This window comes from Hyaena hyaena, unplaced genomic scaffold, assembly GCF_003009895.1.
Source record: "Hyaena hyaena isolate Hyena2069 unplaced genomic scaffold, ASM300989v1 scaffold_383, whole genome shotgun sequence".
NCBI lineage: Eukaryota > Metazoa > Chordata > Mammalia > Carnivora > Hyaenidae > Hyaena > Hyaena hyaena.
The window spans coordinates 1,054,638-1,081,227 of record NW_024081014.1 but is presented as its reverse complement, the minus strand read 5'-3'; the positions used below and the strand labels follow the sequence as shown (position 1 = coordinate 1,081,227).

General features: G+C 47.4%; 1 protein-coding gene across 2 annotated transcripts in view; it reads right to left on the bottom strand.

Moving 5' to 3' along the window:
- Nucleotides 1-14,259: 14,259 nt before the first annotated feature.
- Nucleotides 14,260-26,590, bottom strand: part of AIFM1 (apoptosis inducing factor mitochondria associated 1) — a 33,946-nt gene continuing 21,615 nt past the window's right edge. For both annotated transcript variants that reach the window (XM_039250774.1, XM_039250773.1), the window contains exons 7-16: nt 26,480-26,564; nt 25,744-25,820; nt 23,877-23,985; nt 22,615-22,722; nt 22,187-22,275; nt 21,098-21,238; nt 19,285-19,427; nt 17,490-17,614; nt 14,855-15,051; nt 14,260-14,518 (exon numbers count right to left, since the gene is read on the bottom strand). In XM_039250774.1, the coding sequence (XP_039106705.1) occupies nt 14,447-14,518; nt 14,855-15,051; nt 17,490-17,614; nt 19,285-19,427; nt 21,098-21,238; nt 22,187-22,275; nt 22,615-22,722; nt 23,877-23,985; nt 25,744-25,820; nt 26,480-26,564 (1,146 nt within the window). In that variant the 3' untranslated portion in view covers nt 14,260-14,446. The remainder of the gene's footprint in view (nt 14,519-14,854; nt 15,052-17,489; nt 17,615-19,284; nt 19,428-21,097; nt 21,239-22,186; nt 22,276-22,614; nt 22,723-23,876; nt 23,986-25,743; nt 25,821-26,479; nt 26,565-26,590) is intronic.

The following is a 26,590-nucleotide window of genomic DNA, read 5'->3' as shown; positions in this document are numbered from 1 at the left end:
TTGGGTGAGCTCCAGCCAGGTGGGGCCAGCCGACTGAGATCACTACTCCAACGACAGCCATGCTGTCTCTGCCAATGGCTCATTCCCTGACTTGGCAGGAATTCCCCTTCTCGAGTTGCCCATGGATGCCCAGGCTGCACCATCCAGTGTTCACTCTCAGCCTCTCTCCTTCCAGCCTGTCCCCCCACCTCCAACTCCGATTCAGTCCTCTCAAGCCTCAGAACATGGATCCTTCCAAGAGTGGAGGGCCTCCTGGCTGCCCACAGCCTGTGCAGGGCCAGCTCGCAACTCCAGTATTCAACTTGCCTTTCCACCTTGGCAACTTTCTCAGGCCCTCTTTCTCCCCTCTTTTAAGCAGTGCCTATGTTCTCCTGCAAATCGCCCAGGTTCTTTAGAGACAAAGTGGCTGGTTGCTTCCCCCCTCTCTTAACCCCTTGGCCTCAACAAATTCTATTCAAGCCTGTGGCTAGAACAAAATACCACAGTGCCACAGTTACTGTAGCCATGGCCCTTACTTTCCACCACAGATACAAGCTAGAAAAGTCACTCATCAATCAGACTTTCAGAATGAGAAGCATACTCAAAAGCCAGGAGAGAAGTTACAGTTTAAAAGAAATTCTACCACCTGTAAAGCTGAGAAGCCCCCTCTAATCCTTCCTAATTTTTTAAAAATGTTTTATTTATTTCTGAGAGAGAGAGAAAGAGAGAGAGAGACAGAGACAGAGTGAGCCGGGGAGGGTCAGAGAGAGAGGGAGACACAGAATCCGAAACCAGCTCCAGGCTCTGAGCTGTCAGCACAGAGCCTGACGCGGGGCTCGAACCCACGAACAGTAAGATCATGACCTGAGCTGAAGCCGGACGCTCAACTGACTGAGCCAACCAGGCACCCATGGCTGTTTTAGAAAGGATTATAACGGGGTGCACCTGGGTTGAGCTTCCAGCTTTGGCTCAGGTCATGATCTCATGGTTCGTGGGTTCGAGCCCTGCGTCGGGCTCTGTGCTGACAGCTCAGAGTCTGGAGCCGGTTTCGGATTCTGTGTCTCCCTCTCTCTCTGACCCTCCCCTGCTCATGCTCTCTCTCTCTCAGAAATTAAAAAAAAATTAAAAAATGAGTAAAACAGCCAGCAATCAGTCCTCTGTTGATATGTTCAATAACACCAGATTAGCCTCTATTGGGTTTATGTGATGAGGCCCTAGAAAGCTCCAAATGACAGGACAGAAATTCCTATGTCCCAGGTTGTGGCTGGCCGTCATAAAGAGTGTTCTAAAAAGATTTTTGGGGGGCTCCTGAGTGGCTCAGTTGGTTAAGTGTCCAACTGGTGGTTTTGGCTCAGGTCATGATCTCACAGTTCGTCTGATTGAGCCCTATGTTGAGCTCTGTGCTGACAGAGTGGAGTCGGCTTGGGATTCTCTTTCTCCCTCTCTCTCTCTGCCCCTTCCCTTGCTCACGCTCTCTCTCTCTTTCTCTCTCAAAATAAATAAACTTAAAAAAAAACAGAAGGAAGCTAACATTAAAAATTTTTTTTTTAATAAAAAGGTTGTTGGAGGACGCCTGAGTGGCTCGGTCTGTTCAGCATCCAACTCTTGGTTTCAGCTCAGGTCATGGTCTCACAGTTCAGTTGGTGCTATCTAGCCTGTGTTGACAATGTGAAGCCTGCTTAGGATTTTCTCTCCCTCTCTCTCTGCCCTTCCCTCCCTCCTCTCTCTCTCTCTCTCTCAAAATAAAAAAATAAACTAAAAAAAAATTGTTGGGTAGCTACAAAATATAAGAATTCTTTGAGGTAGGTTATATACCAAAGTGCTCCTTACCCAGATGGTGGTCTCTTGCCCGTGTCCATACTGGGGGCTAAGGGTGGGGGGTGTGCCCAGGCCAAAGAAAAGCATGCACATGTGAAGATGTAGTTGGGAACAACTTCTCAGATCATGACTTTCATCTGGCCAGCCACCTTCATTGGCTGGGGCTCTTGGAAAGCCACTTGGTCCCCACACGCCAAGCTGCTCTCATTAAAATGGAGAGTTACACACTTCCACTCCAGGCCTTTGCTGTGACAGGCTCCAGCACCAGAAGATTCCCTACAAAACTTCAGAGGGCCACTGGCTTCACTTCTTGGAGGGCTGGTGAGCAGTTCAGGGGTCCGGTGGAGTGAAATGACAGTGACATAGCAAGTGCTTCAGCCTTGAGTCAGTGGTCCTTATGTCCATCCCGGGCGCGGTGGCTCCTGGGAGGTGCTGTCCCCACCATATGCACTGCCGGGAGTGGGCCTGGTGTTAGGGAAACAGATTCAGTGCCCTTCAGGCCAGGTGTCTGGGTTGGTGGGAGATTTCTGAGGTGGGGGGAGGAGGAGGGACTCAATGGTTTATTTGCCAAAAAGAAGGAAGAAGTGGCTTTGAGCAGAGTTCAGCAAATGAAAGCAAGTCCCCTGAAGTCTAATCCTATTGGCCCCTAGTCCCTATCTTGGAGCCAAGGATCAGCATGGAAAAGTCCCTGGGACCAGGGCCAAGGGCAGGCACCTTCTCTGGGGCACCTATCAGAGGCAGCACAGCATCCAGAGTTTTGAGGCCACTATCCAGTAGAGCCAGAGTTAACTTCTCAACCTCTGATGTCTGCTAGTTCAACACCCATCTTGTGTGGCTGGCAGGCTCACTGTGCTCTGCAGCCCCGTGAAGAGTCCAAGTGACACTCCAAAGGCACCTCCCTTCATGGCGTGCAGGAAAAAACGAGTGGGTCTAAGGGGTCTTGGCCCAAGGGGCTTCTGTTAGGGGGCAGAGATTGGGATGGGGGGGAAGAGAGATGTCAACATATAGAGGCCTTCATGGAGGAGGTGCCAAGTGATTTCTGTGGTCCCTTAAATGTGCTGGGGGGGCAGGGAACTTGCAGCCACCAAGCTGGGTGTTCCCTTCTCAGGTGGAGAGTTGGAGAGGAGGCTCAGGGCAGTGGAGGAGGCTCTAGTCACATTGCACGGGACGCTACATACCTACATGGTGAATGTCGCCCCCTCGAGTTGTGCTGGGAGGTGGCAGTAAGGACAGACCCAGGAGAGGTGGGGAGGGGTGCTGGAATGAAAGGAGAGATCAGAAAGGGCTCAGGCTGGGTCACCAGAGTGGGGGTTCCAGGCCGGACTCCAGATCCTCAGGTCTGAGGATGGAGTAGTGGGGAGAGACTGTGAGGGGGGCTTGTTAGCCCGAATTTCACCCACTTCACATCCTGCCAAGGGGCATTTCTGGGCTGAGGTCTGTGTCAGGAGGTAGATGATTCTGCTCTTTCAGGATCACCGGATCCCACAGGGAGGTGAGGACAAGCCAGATATGTGCACTAGACAGAGACCCAATAGGAGTGTAGCCACTCAGTTTCCCCACCCTGCCATTACAACAAAGGTCGAGGGTTGTTGTTGTTGTTGTTGTTGTTTCATCCAGAAAAATACAACATTTAATGTCTATAAAGGTGCAGTATGAGTCATTTCACGGAATGTCTAGGCCCCTTTGCTGGCAGCAAACAAACTTTCCAGCCCTCTTTTGAGGAAGCCATCCAACTCAGCTGCTGCTGCTGGTTTGTGTGTGAGAGTGTGTGTGTGGGTCTGTGTGTGGGATGGACCTCTGTAGGGCCTTGCCTGTCCATGTGTGTGTCCGTGTGGGTCTTTCAGATGTGAATGAGGGTGTAACCATGGCAGGGAGGGTGTGTGTGGTGTGTGTGTGTGTGTGTGTGTGTATGCGTGCGAGCTTGACTCTTAGATATGAGTGGCAAGTCTCCTCATGCATGCGAGTGCGTTTGTGGAGGGCATGCACATGTGTGTCTGTGTCTGCAAAGCAGCATGGTATGTGAGCCTGTGTGTCTGAGGGTGTCTACGTGTACATTTTTTATTCCTCGTCACTGCCAAATTATCTTCCCATCTCTCTCCTCACGAAGTGAAGGGCTGGCCGGCCGAGGGTAGCGAGCAATCCAAAAGGGGGTCAACCGGGGGGTGGGGGGTGGGGAGAGGGGCTGGAGGAAAACCAAAGCAATTCCACTCTTTGGAGGAAAGTGTCAGCCAAGGATGAAACTGAAACCGAGGCACCAGCACTCTGGGATCGTCCTGGGGCTTTGGTTCCTCCCACTCCCCCGCCCCCTCCAGCGGGCTGTGGAGATTAGTCAGCCTGAAATTCCCATCCCCACTGCCTTGACTTGGGGTTGACGCAGTGAGGCAAAGCTAGAAATTGGCCTGTGGTTAGCATGTGACCCCATTAGCTCCCATTATCACATTAACACAAATTAGTATATCAGATCCTCTCCCTGTCACCTAGTGGGGCACAGGGCCAGGCTTGAGGGAGAGGTCACAGCTCGGGCCCTGCTCGGGGAGGAGAAGCCAGCAGGAGGGCATCAAGGGGAAAAGGGGAGGCTGAGGACTGTGGCAGGTCAGGTTAGGGACAGAAAGAGGGGACGGAGACATCAAGTTTGACAACAGGATCATTTTCCTAGGTCGTGCTCTGGGAGGAGACACCTTGGGGAAGGGGTTAGTAGAAAGGAGGGGGTTTCCAGGAATAGCTGGGCACCGCCCTGTAGGAAGGAGGCCCGGGCTCTGAGGTCTGGGCGGGAGACAGACAGTATTTCTCCTGGCACACAGTGAAACACAGTGAAACGTTTAGGATCCTTCGGGTTTTTTTTTAAAACCCCTTTCCTCTTCTTTATGGAAAATCCTAAGGATAACTTTCTGAGATGGCTTTGGACATCCTGAAGGCAGGGGAGCTGGACTGACTGACAGAAAAGAGGCCCCCAGAACTCTAGTACAGGGCATAGCTCTTATGTCTTGGCTCAAGCACAGGAGACACAATGTAGCCATATATATTTTTAATTTTTTTAAATGTCTTATTTATTTCTGAGAGAGAGACAGCATGCGCAGGGGAGGGTCAGAGAGGGAGGGAGATACAGAATCTGAAACAGACTCCAGGCTCTGAGCTAGCTGTCAGCACAGAGCCCGACTGGGGGCTCGAACTCCGTAACTGTGAGATCCTGACCCGAGCCGCAGCCAGACACTTAACGGACTGAGACACCCAGGCGCCCCTGTAGCCATATATTTATATGTAAAGTTGTATCATGGGAATGGCCATTGGAGCCTCTGGAAAGGATGAGGCTCGAGCCTCCAACAGCTTATTTTTTTGTCAGCCTAAAGGTGTCTGGCCACAGGTTATTTTTGTGCTTTGATGCTCTCAATATGTTAACTAAAGAGCCACCACATAACCATACACCAACACGTGAAGGTTAGCAACATCATGACTTCTAGAGCTCAGGGCCTTGCAAGAAAGTAGAATACAAGCTCTATCTACTGAAAATAAGGTTGCAAGTTTGAGCCCCAGATGGGCCTCTTAGTTTTTGGGTTTTTTTTTTTTTTTTTCTTATACAGCTGCCAAAGACCAGATTGGGGAGCGCGGAATCCCTAACCATCGCCCTACAACCAGCTCAAAGCTCAGCCCCTGCCTAGGTCTCAGACTGCACCCCAACACTAGCCCCAGTCTACCCGAGTGCAGGAGATACATTCTGGGTCTCAAGGGAGCCAGGCTAGAGAATGGCTGTTCAGGGAAACCCACCCCCAACGCTCGAGACGCGACTCAAAGTTTCCATTCTACTGCCCGCGGGTCAAGAGCGCCATCCCCGGAGAGGAAAGCCGGCCCCTAAACCACAATCCCTTTGCTGAAGGTGAGCCGCCCGAAGCTCTGCGGAGCCCGGGAGGTGGCCCAAGGGAGTATTAAGAAGCACCTAGGAGCCAGCCCCACTCTGCGGCGCTAGCGCAGCAGGTCGAATCTCCAGCCTCTCCAGTCATTCGGGTGGAAGTGCGGGGTCGGAGACGGCGTAGAGGTTCTGGCGGCCCCTCCCGCCTGTCCCTCGCCTCCCCCCCGCCCCCGTCCCTTTCTGGGCACGCGCGCCTTCCAAACCCCGGATTCCCCGCTGGGGCAGAGCTCCACCCCCGACCCCCAGCAGTGCGCCCAGGGCGTCTTTGCAGCGCCACCTGCAGGCAAAACGTGCGCCGAGCGGCGTCTCGGGCTGAGGCGGGAACTCGTGTCCGAGTGGGAGGAGGAAGAGGGGAGGAGAGGTCGGCTCCTTTGCCTGGAGCTTTCCAGGCCCGCGCGCGGCCTCTCCTCGCTGCCCCAGCCCCGAGCGACCTGGCCAGCCCCGAGCTCTGTCCCGTGCCCTGTCCGGCGCAGGGGGCCGGGGGCTCCGACCTTCCACTCCTGCTGTTGCGCTCTGAGTGGCCTCCTGCCCCAGGCGCCTCTTCTCGGGAAGCAATGAAGTCACGCTGGGCCCGCTCGGCTGACTCATGAGAATCCTCCCCGCTCCCGGGCACACCCCTTGAAACTTCCCCCTCAATCCCTTCTTTCCTGCTCCCGCCCCTCCTTCCTCCAGTCTCGTCAGGCGAGCGAGGGGGGCTCCGGGAGGATTCCTGGGGAGCACTCAGTGGGGCAGTGTGAAAGAAGTGGCAGGAAGAGTCCCCACAAGACCGCACTGCTGTCCCAGCCCGGCCACTGGGCGCTTTTCTGGGGCGCACAGGGAATGCCCTGGGGGAGTTGCATGCTTGCTACCTTGGGCAAAACTCCCACTAAAGCATTCTTGCGCAGTTATCCATCTCACACATTGCTGCCTGTGTAGAGGAGGACGTCTGGCGACCTCCTTCCCTCCTCGGCCCAGGCCTGGAGTTCACCTGGTAGCTGGTCTCTTTGGAACCTCCTGTTCGAATGAACAAGCCAGCACCAGGGCTTGCATCACAGAGGTGAAAAATGTAGAGTGCTCTGAACCTTGAGCTGCCCTCGACCCCTGTATGAAGTCGAGCAGATCACCTGAAAGGTCGCTGTGGCCCTTCCTCCTAGGACTTGGAAATGGCCCAAGTCCAGATCAAGGTGTGGGTGACTTGAGGCCAAGGATTCCATTTGCGGCACTCCCCTCCTCCAACCCCCCCCCCCCCACTGTACCGCTAGTTTTAGATCTACTGGAGTAGAAGATCAGAATTTTACACCGTTGCTTGGGTTATTAGTCTCAACAAGGTGGCTGAGAGCCTCAGGGCCTGGTGGGAGTAGGCTTCAAGCTGAAGGGGCTCTGCTGGCCTCTGCTAGCCATTCTTGTCCACCCAGCAAATCATGGTACTGGATTTTCTTTCTTTCCCTGTGTAGTTTCCAGCTGTCTCTATGGTAAGAGATGGGTGGTAAAGCTTGCAAGCTTCCTGGATCACTTGTTACTGCACTTCAGGGCAGGTCTCTGCCAAGGCCATAACCAATGTGAAGATGGCCATGGACCAAGAACAAAGTGGGTGTACAGGCTGATCTTGGGGCTCAGGGCTTATATGGCATGAGGAGGGGAGTGTGACGTAAGAGTGAGCTCTTACGTCAGCATCAAGTTGACCGCCCTGGGTTATGGTGGCTGTCCACATGCCAGCTCTGCAGGGTGTGTTTGTTGGGGACTGGGAGGCATTAAATGGTTGGGTAGCAATGTACGTGCTAGGAGCATGGCTAAGAATAATCCCACTATAAAGCCTTCCTGGGGTAATTCTGGGCTTGAAGCTAACATTTTTTAGGGGCTGAAGGATGCCACCGTTCATGGATCCCAGTTTTGAGGCTGTCAACCTCTCCATGGAGAGCAAATAAGGCAGGGTGCCCTTTTTAGGGGATCTAGGGGGTTCTGGCTGAAACTTGCTAGGTCAAAGAAGAATCACAAGCCATAAACTAACCCCCCCCCAAAAAAACCCCCAAACTTGTAAATCTAGTTGAGCCAAAGGGACAGCAGAGGCAGTGTGGGGGAGACACTTACCAAGAGATTTGAGTGCCATTTGCATCTGCTCTAGACCTTAGAGATGAAAGGCAACTGAGTCCATGGCAAGGTGAACAAAGTCCCATGCAAGTACCTGAGAAACTTTTCCATATACAGGAGGTTAGAACTGAGGATGGAGAGATCATCTAGTCTGTTCCCCTCATTTTACAGATGAACCTGCCGAGACCTAGGTAAGTAGCTGCTCTGGGCCATTCAGGAGTGAACAGCAGAGCTGAGACTAAAATCCAGGAGTGCCCTTCCCATTGTGTTCCACTGCTTTGGGAGGAAAACACATGGGCAGGAAGCACTTACTGGAAGCTGAGGAAGAAACACAGAGAGAAGGAAAATGAGTGGGGGAGATTGCAGAGATTTTGAGAGGAAGGAAGGAAAATGATGGGGCTGAGGAAAAGTGGAGACAAAGAGGTGTAATCTCTTTGGGCAAGAAGAACGTCAGCTCTGTCCTTTGTATGAAGCATACTACATATATTCATTTAAGCACAGTAAACATTCATGCTTTTTAAAACATTTTATTGTTTATTTTTGAGAGAGAGAAAGAGAGAGCAAGTGAGGTAGGTGCAGAGAGAGAGTTGGGGGGACAGAGGATCTAAAGCAGGCTCCATTCTGACAGCCCAGAGCCGGAAGCGGGGCTCAAACCCACGAACCGTAAGATTATGACCTGAGCTGAAGTTGAATGCTCAACCGACTGAGCCACCCAGGTGCCCTCATATTCATGTTTTGTTTGTAGAGATGACAGAGAAGACACAACCATAGGATGGAGGCAAACCCATGATTTGGTCAGTGAAAGAAAAGCCTAGCCAAGATAGAGACAGAGAAATAAGCAACATGGGGAATCGTGAAGTTCCGATCTGAACTCCCACAGGATACTCCCAGCAGTTGTGTTGCATGGATAGTTCCTGTTAACCTGTGTCCACCATTAGGTTATATGGCCATTGAGGGCAGGGACTATCTATTACTCATCATCTTATCTCCAGGGCCTATCGTACCTGTACCATGGCATACAGTAACTGTGCAGCACATGTTTGCTAGCTGACCAGTAAGTCCGTTTATGAGTCTGTGTATTTATAAATTCAATGTCCATGCTCTGTGCTACTCCGGAAGCACCTGTCTACTGTGCGACAAATGCCAAGGCATCGCAGTATGCGGGAATTAGGCACCTCTGTCTACAGACATCAGGTACAACTCCTGGGCTTTTCCCCTGTGAGACGCAGACCTTGGAGTCTCCACTGAGACATCTTGGGGAAAGTACAATATGAGGCAGAATTCAGGAGGGTCTCTGCCTGGTGGTGGGCTTCTCGCATATATTTTGGCTTGTCTCCTGATTGGTAATGTCCACCAACCAGAGACTTCCAGGACATTCCTGTGGTTGGGCAAGTTAGGATTACTGCTCACTACAGTGACAGGAAATGCATACCATGGGAAACCATGGGGTGTCTCAGGAAAAGGGTAATAGAAAGGATTTATTAGAGGACTTGGGCCAGGCTGGGTGATTTGGGAGAGGGTTAAAGGAAGCAGGGCCGTACTCTGGATTGGATGCTGTCAAGAAGCACGAATAACCCGGGGCGCCTGGGTGGCTTAGTCGGTTAAGCGTCCGACTTTCGCTTAGGTCATGATCTCGCGGTTCGTGGGTTCGAGCCCCGCGTCGGGCTCTGTGCTGGCTGCCAGCTCAGAGCCTGGAGCCTGTTTCGGAGTCTGTGACTCCCTCTCTCTCTGAACCTCCCCTGCTCTCGCTGTCTCTCTCTCTCTCTCTCCTAGAAATAAATAAAACATTTAAAAAAAAAAAAAAGCACGAATAACCCAATGATAGGGTATCTTAGTAAATAAATTTTAACCTAAACAGTTAAAAATTTTTTAATGTTTATTTTTACTTTTGAGAGAAAGTGCAAGCAGGGAAGGGGCAGAGAGAGAGAGGGGAAAGAGGGGAATAGAGGATCCAAAGCAGGCCCTGCACAGACAGCAGTGAGCCCAATGTGGGGCTTGAATTCACAAACCACAAGATCATGACCAGAGCCAAAGTTGGACACTCAACTGACTGAAGCACCCAGGTGCCCCAACAAATACTTTTTTTTTTTTAAGTTTATTTATTTTGAGAGAGAGAGAGAGAGACAGAGAGAGAGACAGAGAGAGAGAGAGAGAGAGAGAGAGAGAGACAGAGAGAGAGAGAGAGAGAGAGAGAGAGAGAACAAGCAGTGAAGGGGCAGAGAGGAGGAGAGATAGAATCCCAAGCAGGCTTTGTGCCATCAGCAGAGCCTGATGTGGGGCTCAAACTCACGAACTGTGGGATTGTGACCTAAACTGAGATCATGAGTTGGACATTTAACTGACTGAGCCACCCCTAAATAAATTTTATCCTATAGGAGGGCAGACTAGAATGAGGCTAAAGCTGTAACTGGCAAGGAAGCAGCAATCACTCACATTAGCCAGTGTGTGGGGGTGTGGGTGTTGGTCATTTCTGTGGTTTGGGCATCGTTCATGTTTTTGTCTGTATTCACAAATGATTATGAAGTGCTCTGGCTTTTGTCTCCATTCACCATGCTCAGAATGGCCTTGTATGATGCTAACGTCTTGTGAATCTGTTTATATTTAACAGAATACCCAGGCCTAATGGTGAGTGCCAGGCTGGGTTGTAACAGCACCACCACCTAGCCCACAGTCCTCAGGCCGGCTTGTCAGGGGCTGCATTTCTCTTTCTCAAAATGTCCATTTTGAGATGATCCCTGTTTTTCAACAAGGGCTTGGCAGTCCAGTATTTAAGTATTTAGACCCTCCCTGTCCTCTGACCCGGTCACACCCATCTGTAGAACCAGCCAGGCAAGGGAACGTCATCACTGGCTTGGGCTGTGTGTCGATGTGTGTGGTTTTTGTGTACATGTGTCTGTACCCGCCAGAAGTTCCCTGATAAGTTGGGAAAGAGGCCAGAGGCAGTCCCACTTTACCTCTGGGCCCAACAGGACTTCCCCTCTGCCCAGGGACCCAGTCGCTAGGATTGAGCCCCAACAATCTCCAGGGAAGTGAGGGTGCCCAGCTTTAGGTGGGGTCAGGAAGGGACAGAGGGGATAATGCAGCAGCCAAACGTTAGAGGAGCGGGAGAGGGAAGGGGGTAGAGGGGGAAGGGAGGGGAGAGTTCCTTTGTATAAATGGGTCCCTAGAGAAGCTGCTGGTTTTCCTTCAAGGAAGCAGCCTGCAGTAGGTCACTGTGGATCCCCACCCCTATCCCTTTATGCTTTAAGCCTCTTGTCTCCAAAATGGGCCCTGTTGATTATAACAACAAAAAAGTCACATTTGTTGACCTCATCCTCCACTAAGAGGCCTACTCTGACCCCTTTCTAGTCAGACACACTTCCTTCACTCAGGTCCATCTCTCCAGCTGAAGTATGAGGACACCTCCTGGATACCTTGCAGGTGGCCAGGCAAAGGCCAGTGTCACCACGATGTGATGCTGAGGTGCCATCAGATAACATTTGTAAAATGGCAAAGTGAAATTGAAGCCAAGCGGGTGGACTCCGAATGCCCAGGGTTTTGGCAGAGCCCCGTCCCTTCTTTGTGGAGCGTGGCTAGCCCTGTACTGCATTGTACTGTGGCCCAACGACGCACAGGCCAGCTGTCCGGGGCCGGACCTCCATTGGTACTCCTTGTTTATATGGTTAGAAATAGGTCTCTTCAATCCTTGGGGGCCTGAACAGATCAAATGCATCCTGGGTTACGTGGCAAGTCTTGGCAGTAAGGCATCTGATAACCTGGATCACAGAGAACAGGGGTTACAAGGCAGAGGGTGATTTTTACAGGAAGCCCTCTTATCTCGAGTCATCCAGCCAAGCAACCAAGGACTTGTTCACCACTCTGCCAGAGTTTTGGGGGATGGGGCACACTGTCCTGATTCTGCGAAGAAAAAGTCTCTGTTCTGGGATAGCTTACTGTCAAGTTACGGAGTAAACTAATAATGCAGAGAATGACTTAATGAACAATCAAGTTCAAAGGTAGTAGGTCCAATTGGAGTTTGGAGATGAAATCATGCACGGGCACTAATCCAACTTATGTTACCAAGGTGCAATTTCATTTGGGCCTTGAGAGGTGAGCAGGATTGGATAAGTAAAAGGGAATGTGGATGACATTCCAGATGTGAGGCACGAACAAAAGTTTAAAGGTGGCAATAAACCAGACGTATATGGGAGCTCCTGAGTGGCTCAGTTGGTTGAGCGTCCGGCTTCAGCTCAGGTCATGATCTCACATCTCGTGGATTCGAGACCCATGTTGGGCTCTGTGCTGACAGCTCAGAGACTGAAGCCTGCTTCAGATTCTGTGTCTGCCTCTCTTTCTGCCCCTCCCCCACTTGCACTCTGTCTCTCAAAAATGAATAAATGTTGAAATAAATTAAAAAAAAAACCCAGACGCATATGTGTGCCTGCAGAAGTGTGTATGCTGCAGGAAAGGAGGCTGGATGGGGCAGAGTGGGCTGAGCTTCAGGAATGCTATGGAAGACTTTGGACTTCATACGGTTAGTGACAAGGAGTCATTGTATATACTTCAACTGGGGGGTGGAGGTGGGAGGACCAGTGACTCTTAAGGAAGTGATCTAGTAGCAGTGGTTGACTAAGGATGGGTGCTCTGATTGACCTCCCTTCTTGGCATGTCCATAGTACTTTGTCTCTTTCTATGGACACATCTCACTCTATTACACTTCTGTGCTCATGTGTCTGCCTTCCTGACACCAGGAGTTCCTTAAGCAGCCAGGTTTTCTCCATCTTCCTATTCTGACATGTACCTGACTTATAGTAGGTACTCAAAAAACACTGGCTAGATGAATAAATCATTTCATTTTACTTAACTGAATTATAATGACATTCCATATAACAACTGTCAAAAAATTAAGACTAAATCGCAAAGAACACTAAAAAAAGACAAATCACAATTTGATCTTTTTAAAAATGATTTGTGAAATGCTTCAGGATCTTAGAACTATCACCATATTTGTAATAGCAATTATTACTGTATAATAAGTCCTATTTCATAGGGTGCTAGATAAGCTTTCTACATATGGATTTGGATATGCCATGCATCAATCAGATCATACTTCACTAAACCTGTGTATATATGGTAGGAACCTGAATACAGCTAATTCTTTTTTAAAAGATTTTAAGTCATCTCTACACTCAAAGTGGGCTCGAACTCACAACCCTGAAATCAAGAGTTGCATACTCCACCAACCAAGACAGCCAGGTGCCCCAATAGTGCACCTAATTCTTAAAGTGGACATTTGTTCTGTTCTAGTGTTTGGAAGAGAATTTGTTAGAGCTCAAATCCCTTTAAGCAAACCCAATATTGAAAAAAAAATCTAGACTGGTAATAATTTTCTCTTTACAAAAATATTCCTAACAGGATTCTTAAAAGTAGTAAAATTAAAAAAAAAATTTTTTAATGTTTATTCTTGAGAGAGAGAGAGAGAGAGAGAGAGAGAGAGAGAGACTGAAAGAGAGTGTGAATTAGCAAGAACAAGGGAGGGACAGAGAGAGAGGGAGACACAGAATCCTAAGCAGGGTCCAGGCTCTGACATGGAGCTCAAACTCACAAGCCAAAGTCGGACGCTTAACCTACTGAGCTACCCAGGTGCCCCAAAAGTAATAAAAATATCTTCTTAATAAAACAAGATTTGGAGCACCTGGGTGTCTCAGCTGTCCAAGTTTGGCTCAGGTCATGATCTCATGGCTGACATCTCAGAGCCTTGAGTCCGCTTCGGATTCTGTGTCTCCTTTTCTTTCTGCCCCTCCTCTGCTCATGCTCTGTACCCGCCTCCTTCAAAAATAAACAAACATTAAAAAAATAAGATTTAAGTTTTTATAAGTAACCTCTATCCCCAACATAGGGCTTGAACTCATGATCCCGAGATCAGGAGTCACATGCTTCACCCACTGAGCCAGCCAGGTACCCCAATATTTGATTTTTTAAAAGGTAAGTAATTTGAAATGTAAAAAATCAGTTGATTTATGAAACTCTGACTTCTGTCCCCAGGAAAGTGAGGTGTGTCTATAAGCCTGTTTTAGGTAAAAGGGGTTAGGAGAGCAGATTTCTAGTTTGGGGGACAGTGCACAGAGGAGTTAAGAGATGGAGTTCAGAGATTAAGATCCCTCAAGGAATCGGTCTCCAGGTTTAGCCATGAAGCACCAGGTCCCTGAACCCGTTTCTTTTGCAGTAAGTGACCTTTCTGGTCCCTCGCAGGACCAATCCAATTCTGCACAGGCCAAGAGGAATCATTCCAGGTAAAGCAGAGTCTATTCCACATGTTTATGTGTTTGCTCATTCAACAATGGATGGGGTGAGAGATACATTCAGGGAACTGAAAGAAGTTAAGAGCATGGAGCAGGGAATAGGAGTCTGAGGAAAATCATGCACTCGGACATAGCTCCCAGTGCATTTGCTCACTAACATGCACAGCTTTCCTCCCCTTACCCACCTGCTCCCTTTCAAAGAGAACAGAATTTAATTTAGAAGAATCAGGTTTTATTTAATGATGTGAACATTAAGAATTTGTCTACATGGCTGAAATATTCACAAAAGATTTTACCATTCACACTCATACACACGGAGAAAGTCTGCTGAATAAAAAATGCTCATCCAAACTGCTGTCAGGGACAACAAAGTGCTTGCCTATTCCACTAGGGGGCTTCAGTCTTCATGAATGTTGAATAATTTGGCTACTTCATTGAGATCTTCGTGTTGCTCACCGTCCTTAATGATCTGAGGGAAAGAGTAACAAAAGGTCACTAACTCACTTCGTGTGCACTCAGGTGTGCCTGCACAATGGGGCAGCCCAGGCCAGCCCCCACACCACGCCAGAGGGGGCTGTGGGAATAGCTTTCTGTTAACCCTGGATGAGTGGGTGCCAGCTCCCAGGCCATCCAGCCAAGTTCTGAGTCACAAAGAAATGCTCCAGAGCCAGGGCTACACGTTTGTTCTGCGCAGACACGGCCCGAGCCAGGTGGACAACGCACAGCAGGGTACCTGATGAAGCCCCAGGTGCGGTTTCCAGCCCACACTTCTCATTTTCCTCTAGGAGCTCTGCCAGGTGCCTACCTTCCTTGCTATCGGCATTCGGTTGAAGATGTTCCACAGCACGATCCCCACCACCACTTTGTCCCTGAGGTAGAAGATGACACCTTTGCCGTAGTCCTCCCCTTCAGCAGGGGCCTGGGGGACTGCAGGACTGCCAGCAGGAACAGCGATTTCTGAGGCCTCAGACTCTGTCTCGCTCTCTGACCGGATACCAGTCCCTGTGGCCAACCCACAAGACAAACAAAATCAAAACAAAACAAAGTCAGTTATGAACTTAGGAAATTCTAGAAGGCAAGTATCTTTTGACACCTGCTTCAAGCTGCATCTAGTAAACACTGACCTTCTCCAGCTCCTCTCCATTGACAAAGCCAACAAAAGCTCTTCCTTGCCAGCTCTGGGGCACTGGGTCAATCTAACCCAAAACTTCCCTCCCTTACTATCTCATTTTATTTTATTTTATTTTTAAATGTTTTATTTATTTCTAGGAGAGAGAGAGAGAGACAGCGTGAGCAGGGGAGGGTCAGAGAGAGAGGGAGTCACAGACTGAAACAGGCTCCAGGCTCTGAGCTGGCAGTCAGCACAGAGCCCGACGCGGGGCTTGAACCCACGAACCGCGAGATCATGACCTAAGCGAAAGTCGGAGGCTTAACCAACTAAGCCACCCAGGCACCCCTTACTATCTAATTTTAAATTTATGCTCTGGATATTTCCTGGTATCTGGATTTCTTCAAACTGTGGAAGACTTGCCCTTGTCCTCTGAGAAACGTTCTAGAGCTGCACAGTCCAGTCCAGTAGCCGCTAGCCACAAACAGCTATTCTAATTAAAATTAATTAACATTTAATTAAAGCTTAATTTATTTTAACCAAAATTAATTTGGTTAACATTCATTTTTAATGTTTATTTATTTTTCAGAGAGAGAGAGAAAGCACACACACATGCAGGGGAGGGGCAGAGAGAGAGGGAGACAGAGACTCTGAAGCAGGTTCCAGGCTCTGAGCTGTCAGCACAGAGCCCAACGTGGGGCTCAAACTCACAAACTGCGATATCATGACATGAGCTGAAGTCAGACGCTCCACCAACTGAGTCACCCAAGTGCCCCTAACCAAAATTAAATAAAATATGAAATTGAGCTCCTCATTTGCACTAGCCACACTTCAAGAGCTAAATAGCCACATGCAGCTAGTGCCTAATGTACTGAACACAGAAGAAACAGAACACTGCCATTTTAGCAGAAAGGTCTATTGGGCAGTGCTGCTAGAGGCACTCTGGCCAAAGCAAGAAGGACACTTTCATATGGAAAAACCACAGTGGAGGTGCTTCCTTCTACAGAGGAGGCGTACTGTCTTCTGAGAACAACCAGGTTCCAAATAATACTCAGAGTATTGATCTGGAGTTTATAAGGCCCTGAGTCCCTCTCCTGGATCCACTTCCCCAGAGGGCTGAATGAAGGAGCGGGTGGATGTTATCACTTGGATTGTACAGGAAAAGGACCTATGTGTCCATATAATGTTTTGCTCTCTCCTTAAAGAGCAACCTGGTTTTTTTAAAAAAAAAAAAATTTAATGTTTTATTTACTTCGGAGAGAGAGAGAGAGAGACAGCGTGAGCAGGGGAGGGTCAGAGAGAGAGGGAGACACAGAATCCGAAGCAGACCCCTGGCACTGAGCTAGCCATCAGCACAGAGCCTGACGCGGGGCTCAAACCCATGAACTGCAAGATCATGAACTGGGCCGAAGTCGGATGCTCAATCGACTGAGCCACCCAGGCGCCCTGAGAGCAACCTGTTTTTGAAATGCCTCTAACAAGCGGCCACAGAAGTTAAATAACTTAAGCCAGGGTCATGGAAGGGAGAGAGAATAGGTCTAAGAGTTAATGAAAGAGCTGTGTGTGGGAGAGTTCATTCCACAAGAGATGCCTCCTGTCTAAAGAAAACCTGGCAGTAAGACCTGACAAATGGAATTACAGGCAGCTCAAGAATTACTCAGCCCAGGGACACCTGGGTGGCTCAGTTGGTTAAGCGTCCAACTTCGGCTCAGGTCATGATCTAACGGTTTGCAGGTTCGAGCCCCATGTCGGGCTCTGTGCTGACAGCTAGCTCAGAGCCCGGAGCCTGTTTCAGATTCTGTATCTCCCTCTCTCTCTGACCCTCTCCTGCACACGCTGTCTCTATCTCTCTCTCTCAAAAATAAATAAAACATTAAAAAATTAAAAAAAAAAAGAATTACTCAGCCCAGTTCTTCACTGCCCAGCGCCCGTAGAGGATAGTAGGTCCTAAACTATGGTTCTCAGGCCTAAACTGGGATTAGTAGGAAGCTAATAATAATAATAATCTTAAAAAGTTCAGGTTTTCTTCATCACACAGGGCTTTCTATCCCCTACAGGCAAACTAAACAAGAATCACTGAGCCAGCCACTGTCCAGAGTCCAGGACGGACACCCACAACATCTGAGTCTATGCTTTGACCAGGAGACATGATTTTGCTAGCTCTCAGACCACGAAAGAGTGAGGACTTCAGGTTTGGTTTATTTTAAAGCACAACATGAAGAACGGCTTTCACTGACAGTTCCCTCTGGTCAATACAGAAACCCCTTGTTCAGAAGAATTTGGACCACTGCTTCTCAACACTCTTGCAAGAGAAGTAGTTGGGCTTCCTTACCTGACTGCTCTGTGGCAGATTTTGGGTTGTCTTGTGCAGTTGCTTTTGCAAACACACCAACTGTGGGCAAGCTACTGTCCACAAGACCAATAGCTTCGTAGCCAACATCAGGGCCCAAATCACTCCTAAGGAAGGAGAGAGAAGAGGGTGTTCTGTCAAGGGGCTGCAAACAATGACACAATGGTGTATTTTTTCTAAGACACCGTACTTTGGTTTGTGCCAACCAAAGAACTTGATAAGTATAACAAGAGAAACACCAAACTGATCTGTCCACTTGCTAGGGTGTCTGGGGTTATCCCAAAGCAGCTTGTATTTTCCTTAAGAAGTCATTACATGTATCATGTATCCATACAACAATCAACACTTTGTTAAATTTATCCATGCTTTTACTGCTTACCATACTTGACGAGCGATCAGTTCTTCGAGTTTACTATTCACTACTTTCCTTTAACTCATCCTAAAACTGTCATTTTGAAGCTTTAAAGAGTGCTCCATATTTATAGAATTCAGAATCTGAGCTATTTTACAGTTTCATTAACTGACAGTATTTCCTCTGAGCCTTCATTTTTTTCAAGGCCAGAATGCCTCCATCCACTTGGTCATTTTATTTTAATTGTTCCTCTTGGAAACTTTTCCTATCATTATCATACACTGCTCTTAATATGCCAGGAACTTCAGAGAGTGTTTGAGGCACAGACATACCATAGTTTTATAAATCATGGAGGCTACTCATGGTTTTGTTTCTGGTGCTCTACATTTTGCCATCATTAAATTAATTAATATTTGAGTATAGTTGACACAACATGTTACATTAGTTTCAGATGTCCAACTTAGATTCTGCTGCACTCACCACAAGCAGAGCTACACCTGTCCCCACACAACACTATTAAAATATCATCGACTATATTCCCTATGCTCTGCTTTTTATTCCCATGTTGTCATCTTCCTGACCACAGAAGCTCATTGGACTGGTGTCTTTGGGGATTGGTCCACAATGACCTCCTGGATTCTGTTCCTGAGACCTGATACTTGTATAGCTATGGACTATTTCTTTCTTAGCCACATTATCTTACATGTGTTGACCTTGAAATCCATCTGTTTTTGCTGCCCACTCACAAAACTGTGTGTGACTGTCCTAAAATGTACTCTCACCAGCTGAGAATGTCCCCAACAGAAACTGTTTAGAGGTTCTAGACACCTTATAATTTTTTATGTGTTCCACCTTTCAAAGAAGAAGATGAGAGTGTGCCATGTAAGGCCAGTCCCAGTACTCAGGAATGTCCACTGGTAACTTTTTGCTATCCAGAGAGCAGCCTATATATGCCTGACTTTGAATTGCTGATCTTAAGGGTTACATATGAGTGGGCTGTCTTTTTTTTTTTTCTTACAGTAATCTCTATACCTCATGTAGGGCTCCAACTCACAACTGCGAGATCAAGAGTTGCATGTTCCACTGACTGAGCCAGCCAGGCATCCCTGGGCTGTCTTTGTTTGTCAGTACGTTGGGCTCAGCAAAGAACAAATAAAAGTATACTGCTGTCTATAGCTAAGAGCTCACACTCTGACCTATTTTACCAGAAGTGCTGATGCCATCTCCACTCATTCTCCTAGTCTAACTTATGCCAGGTGGGGCCTTTTACCGGAACACTGCTTGGGTATACAATGTGTGGAAATAAATTGGAATTTCACCCCCTCTGTATAAAGCTAATTGGCCCACACAGAAACCAAACTGTAACTGTGGTTCCATTAATACTATGTTCTAATCAGTTGAATCTACAAGGTACAAAACTATTACCAGAACATTGACTGATGCCAGTACGGCTTAGCAGCTCCAGTCATATTTTCTCCGGCCAATCTTCCACTCACAACAGCATGATCATGGTGCTCCACCCGCCTCCTACCCAACTTTATATCATAGAAGCATGCAGCATCTCCTGCCTTTGGAGACAAACACATTACATGAGCACATGATAAAAAAGCAAATTAAAGACAGAATATACATTTTGGGGGCTCAAAAAACCCTGTGCTGTTACCTAATGTTTTCCATTTACAGGGCAGAATCACACCTATGCTATTAAAAAAAAAAAGTTGAGATTCCATTTTTTTAAAAAGTATTCTAAGCTAAAAAACCCCAAAAAACCCAAAGCCCAAAAATGAATCTAAGCTTCCACAAAGCTAACCTAAATCTTCTATGCTCTAGCTCACACCTATTTCTTCTCTTATTCTTCCCTTAGCAGAGACTGAATATTTAATAGCCATGGTTTGCAGAATATGCTTTCCTACTCCCAGAAACCAGTTTTTAGGTGTGACTGCCTCTTACCTAGAAATCTTTTCCAAGATAAGATTTTATTTTGGTCATTTGGCATATGTTCATTCATTCACCAAATATTTCCGGAGAACTTATTCCTATACAAAGCATTATCCTGTCTGGGTGGCTAAGACAGACTTGAGCCACACTTTGCCCACAAGGAGCGTGTCACCTAGTTAAGGAAGATGCAGCATTGCTCCTCACTACAGCGTGGTGTGAATAAGCATGGTGCCAGGTGAGAGGTACAGACTGAGTGAGTTCAGTATTCCAAGCAGAGAGAGGGCCTCCAGCTAGAGGTGAACAAGGCCACCTTCACTAAGCATGTGGCACGTGAGTGCTCTAACCCTTTGTTCATCTTGGTGGCTATTCAGACTCCCTCAAAGCAACCTAAAAATCCAACATGTGAGCAACGGTGAAGTAAATGATGAAATCCACTTGGCAGACTATTATATAGTCATTAGACTGCAGAATCTGAAGCAACATGGAAAATACGTTAGAAGGGAAAGTGAAAAAGAGGAGAATACAAATGCTCATACAGAGCACACACACCATGATCATCTACAACAAAGGGAAAAAACCCAATGCACAAGAAAACGGAGAAGGAAATACACCAAAATATTGGTGCTTGCTATAGGTGATTTCCCCACTTCCCCCTTCTTGTCTGTGTCTTCCATATTGGGTGCTGCTTTTATAACAAGTTTTTAAAAATCCAGTATACTTTATCTTTAAAAAAAAAAAAAAAAAGCTTTAAGGGAAAAACACCCTTCGAAGGTTCCTATGTCCTTAGTTGCAATGTCCATAATCAAACACAATACACTTGTAATGATCTAACAATGGGGAAATTACCTCATGGTTCCTACACAGTATAGTCTTGTTTGTGCCATAACATATTTTTTAAGACAGCTAAAAATAGTGCTCAAGGATAATGAAAACGGAGTAATTTTCCTTTCCAGAATGTTATAGAGCTGCCTCATCCTCCATTCCCTGGACTCATGTTCAGGCAAAGGGAACGACAGATCAATGTGAAAGCTGAGCATGGGCCTCCCAACTGGAGGACGGGAAGAACTGTCTTTCTGCGGGCACATACGTACATCGCTCACTTCCTTTTCCACTGGCTCGTGGCAGGAGGCCACACCTGATCTTGTAAATCAAGTAGTTACGTTTTTGTTCTTTATACTGGGCTTTACACTCTGGCTCTGTTTGGGTAAGAAAGTTCGCTGAGCTTCTGCTCACTGGTGGGCAGACCTGCTCGTGGGCTGGGGACGAGGAACCATGCCTGCTCGTGCTGTATCACACTTACCACCCAGATGTTAGAGCGAGCTTGGAGCTCTGCATTTACCCGGAAACCACCAAAATCAGAGTCTATCTCTAGTCCACCAGTCTTGGCCAACTCAACATTAGGCTCCAGGCCCACAGCTGCCACTATGTGGTCAGTTTCTACCTGAGGAAAAAAAGGAATACTTCAGCCAATTACCATGGTTTCCATGTATGCCTATGGACATAGCAATTGCACATTGTTCTACTCAGAACTGGAGATTAAAAAAAATCACTGGTTAACTTAGGTAACTCTGGCAAACAGACTTAAACTTCTACTTCATAAAGTTCCCTCAAACACAAATATACCCCACCTCATCAGAATAGAAATCTGCCACCCCTGTAAGATCTCAAAAATCTGTTACAGACAGGAGGGCGCTAGGGGAAAATGGTTCATAGGTGTCTACTTTGGCTCTCATCATTCTTATTTTAATTTTTTATTTTTAAAAAGGCCTCTTTTAAAAAAATTTTTTAAATGATTTATTTATTTTTGAGAGAGAGAGAGCTAGAGACAGTGTGAGCAGGGGAGGGTCAGAGAGAGAGGGAGACACAGAATCCGAAGCAGGTTCCAGGCTTTGAGCTAGCTGTCAGCACAGAGGCCGATGTGGGGCTCGAACCCACGAACCGTGAGATCATGACCTGAGCCAAAGTCGGACGCCCAAACCAATTGAGCCACCAAGGCGCTCCAAAAAGGCCTCTTTGTTTTAAGTTTATTTATTTATTTTGAGAATGTGTGTGCATGCAAGTGGCGGGGGGGGGGAGGGTGGCCAGAGAGAGGGAGAGACAGAATCCCAAGCAGACTCCATGCTGTCAGCACAGAGCCCAATGTAGGACTCGAACTCATGAACCATGAGATCATGACCAGAGCCAAGATCAAGAGTTGGAGGCTTAACCAACTGAGCCACCCAGGCGCCCCTCATCATTCTTATATTAATGGACACAAAGTTCTTTCAGAAAACTATGACAGGTGAATGGCGGCTGTCCCAAAAACTATTGTTATCAAATGAAGGAGTAAGAATGAGGAAAGGCAGGGGGCACAGCTGGAAGATCTGGCAGCCCATCTTCCCCTCCTTACCTTCCGGCCATCTTTCAACTTGATGAGTAACTTGCCACCGCTGACTCCAACTGATTGCACAATAGCATTGGGAAGCACCTTAACCCCTTCTGTGAAGGCAAACAAGATTGTGAGGCTGAGTCTGTGAGCGTACCACCTTCATGACAAGTAGAGAAGATAACTAAAGCATTTCCCATCATAAAACCGGTAATCATCAGTATGCAGGCAGCCTTGGACAACCCACACCCACAGTTCACTTTCAGTATTTCTGGGAATTTGGTGCATCAGATTCAGAATACCTACATGAACTTGGATGACTGGAGAATGGTGGAAATATTTAATCTGTCAGGTGATATGGTATACGTTAATGGGGTCCCCAAAGAAGCTAACTTTGCATTAGGCCTAACTGAAAGGAAAAGTGTGGCAGCATATGGAATGAGTATCCCTACCTCGTCTGACTTTTTCCATGGTCCAGTTGCTGAGGTATTCAGGGAGGATCTTTCCCATATTTCCTTTCTCAGGAAAGAGCTGAATCACTTCTGTACCCAAAGCTTGAGCTGAGAAGAAGAAACAGAGTATGTATAGTGGGAGGCAAATGCCAATCCTGGGAAGACTGGAAGAGAAGTAAAGGAGCAGCAGGTAGCTATTCACTACACGCTGGGCAATACTGCAACCCAGGCCAGAGTTCCTATCTGTGGGGCACTGGGGCACCAGGGCACTTACAAGGCAAATATAACAGGTGTCAGAACTGCTGTCCCTGGATTAGTCTACAAGTGAACTAAGTGCACTTACACCCAGGCATCACCTCTGACTTACACAGGTGCCTTGCAACCTCTCAACAGTAAGCACCCTCCTGAGAAGATGCCCTGATTTCACAGAACTGAAAACTAGCATTAAGAAAAACGGTTGCCAGGAAACATTCAAACTGAAACATGCAGACCTATTCAACTGGGAACCATCATGTGTCTCAAGACTGACTTTTATGGGGGATAGCAGTTCAAATATACATATGATTCTGTAGTCTACATTCCCCATGCCATCTTAATAATTCACTTTCCTTAATATTTTGTTTCAAAGGAGTCCTGGCTTAGGGGTTAGAGGAAGGGAAGGAAAGCATTTCTGTTCAGTTGCTCAAATGACAGTTTTTGGTCACTAAGGGATTCCTCAAAAGAACTAAGCTCAGTGCTTGGCTTTTCACCATATAAATCTTTTTTTTTTTTTTTTAAAGTAAACTCTACCCCCAACGTGGGGCTTGAACTCATATCCCCGAGATCAAGCACTGCATGCTCTACTAACTGAGGCAGCCAAGTGCCCCTTACCATATAAATCTTTTTTTTTTTTTAATGGTTTTTTTTGTTTTTGTTTTTGTTTTTTTTTTTTCTGAGAGAGAGAGAGAGAGAGAGCATGAGCAGGGGAGGGTCAGAGAGAGAGGGAGACACACAATCCAAAACAGGCTCCAGGCTCTGAGCTGTCAGCACAAAGCCTGACGCGGGGCTCAAACCCACGAACCCACGAACCATGAGATCATGACCTGAGCCGAAGTTGGACGCTTAACCGACTGAGCCACCCAGGCGCCCCCCTTACCATATAAATCTTAATCAAACTCTTTCTACTGATCCTGGCAAATGCATCCCTGGAATTTGTGAGAGCCCCAAAAAGCACAGGATATAAGACCAGAGAAAGAAAACCGAGGTCACTGCCTAGTACTCACCCTTTCTGCCAAGAGCGCAGGCCAGTTCACTACCAAGGAAGCCTCCACCGATTATTGTTATTGAGTTGACTTCCCGAGAAATCTTCTCTAAGGTTCTAAAGTCTCCAATCTGCAGGATCATACCAGGTTAGTCCGCTGATTTCCCAAAGCGGTATAGGATGATAATACTGAGAAGTATTTTCTGCTAAATCTTTGACAACAGTAATTTGCACATAAAATCTTCTTGTATAAAGTGGCAATTATAGCCTGTGTTCTTATTTATTTTTTGAATGTTTTATTTTATTTTTGAGAGACAGAGATGGAGCATGAGCAGGGGAAGGGCAGAGAGGGAGACACAGAATCTGAAGCAGGGTCAGGCTCTCAGCATAGAGCCTGACGCAGGGCTCGAACCCATGAACCGTGAGATCATGACCTGAGCAGAAGTCAGATGCTTAACTGACCTAGCCACTCAGGTGCCCCACCTCTGTTATTTATTTTTAAGTTTGTTTATTTATTTAGAGAATGCATGAACACTAGCGGAGGAGGAACAGAGAGAGAGAAGAGAGAAAATCCCAAGCAGGCTCTGTGCTATCAGTACTGAGCCTCACATGGGGGCTTGAACTCACAAACTGTGAGATCATGACTTGAACCAAAACCCAATAGTTAGTCTCTTAACCAACTGAGCCACCCAGGAGCCCCAAGCCTCTGATATTGATGTAAATGTCTTTCTCAATTGTAACATTCCTTCTAATGTCAGTGGTTCTCGACTGGAGGCAGTTTTGCCCCCTCCCCCTCTGGGGATATTTGGCAATGTCTGGAGACATTTTTAGGTGTCAAAACTGGGTGTGAGGAGGTGCTACTTCCAGTCAGTGGGGAGAGGCCAGCAATGCTGCTACACATCCTAGATCCACAGGCCAGCCCCTCAGAACAAACAATTATCCAGCCCCAAATGCCCATAGTGCCAAAGGCCGATAAACCTTATTCTATCAAGAATTTATTTTTTTAAAAATATTTTTTATTTATTTCTAGGAGAGAGACAGAGAGAGACAGCGTGAGCAGGGGAGGGTCAGAGAGAGAGGGAGATACAGACTCTGAAAGAGGCTCCAGGCTCTGAGCTGGCAGTCAGCACAGAGCCCGACGCGGGGCCCGAACCCACGAACCACGAGATCATGACCTAAGCGAAAGTCAGACGGTTAACTGACTAAGCCACCCAGGCGTCCCTAGAATTTCTATTTTAAAGGTAAACATGGACAGTACTTTAGAAAGAATCAGCATAGGTGAAGACAGACGACNCTGAGCTGGCAGTCAGCACAGAGCCCGACGCGGGGCTCGAACCCACGAACCGCGAGATCATGACCTAAGCGAAAGTCGGACGCTTAACTGACTAAGCCACCCAGGCGCCCCTCTATCAAGAATTTAAAGGATGATACAAATCTTTTCAAATACCCGTAAGAGTGGCTGGAAAATTTCAGCTGTTTTCATTAGTAAAGTAGTGTTAAGAAGCAAAGCCCTCACTTCCTTTTTCACTTAGGTACTCTTAAGTTTTCTCCTCAAAGTCTCCACAGTAGCATTTATAATGCAAAATGCGAAGAGGCTATAAGGAGTTCCAATGCATCAGGAAAAAACAACTATGGAAGGGCAATCAGAAGGAACTATAGCAAGCAATAAAAAACAGTAAATGTATTTTCCGCCTACAAGCAGAAAACCCTTGAGTGAGGTATTTGAGGTGCCGAGAGGAAGTGACTTGTTCAAGGCCAGATAACAAGTCTGTAGAAGAGCCATAAATAGAACTCACGTCCCCTGATTCTCAGGTGGTTGCTTGGGGAACACAAGACTATGCTACCTCTTCAAAAACCAACACAACCAAAGCACTCCAGCAGACGATTACCTTTCTGAAAAGTGTTGTTCTACTCTTCACCTCTGCTCCAGCTCTATCAATAGCTGACAGACTTCTTGGAGTGCCTCCTGGAAACAGAAGAAGGAAAACCCTTTAGCCCAACAAGCAGGAGCTAGCCCAGACAATCCCCCCCCAAAGGTGGCGCTGTGGCGTGCGTGTCCCTCCCAGGGCCACCTCAGCATCCACAGGGCAGGAAGGCTGTTTCCCTTCACCTCACTTCCCTCCCTGCAGGCTTCTGCAATTTCCTTTGAGAAGCCATTTGAGAATCCCTCTACAAAGCGCCTGCCCTCCCCAGTGATGGCCAGGAGGCCTCAGTTTTTGCTTCCCCAATCCCTTCTAGGGGATTCACCAGAAAGCAAGCTATGTTTGATTAAGGGACAGCTTTAGTCTCCTCTATTGAATTCTGATTGGAAGTGGCAATGAAGCCATGAGGCTGTATCACTTTCAGGGCACAGGGAAGAGAGCAGAGGTCAAGGGCTAAACAGGGAGGGCAGGGGAAAAAAGGCCATTTTCTTCAAAACCCATCCATGCCCTTACTGGAAGGGACAGCAAGGATAATATGGAAGGGCTGTTGATCAGATGACTGTAGTTAGCTGGGCTTTGCACCGAGAGAAGACACCCACTTCCGAGAGACTAGGTTTGGTTTTCTTAAGATTAAGTCATGTCTTCTATACTAAAACTTGAATGAGCTGTACCAGGGACAAACTCTGTCTCCAGAAATACTCACCTGTTGCAAGCAAGCACTTTTCATAGGTTATTTGAGAGCCATCATTAAGTTTTACCATGTTGCCTCTGACATCAAGCTGCACTACCTGGTACACACATAAAAAAGATGGAG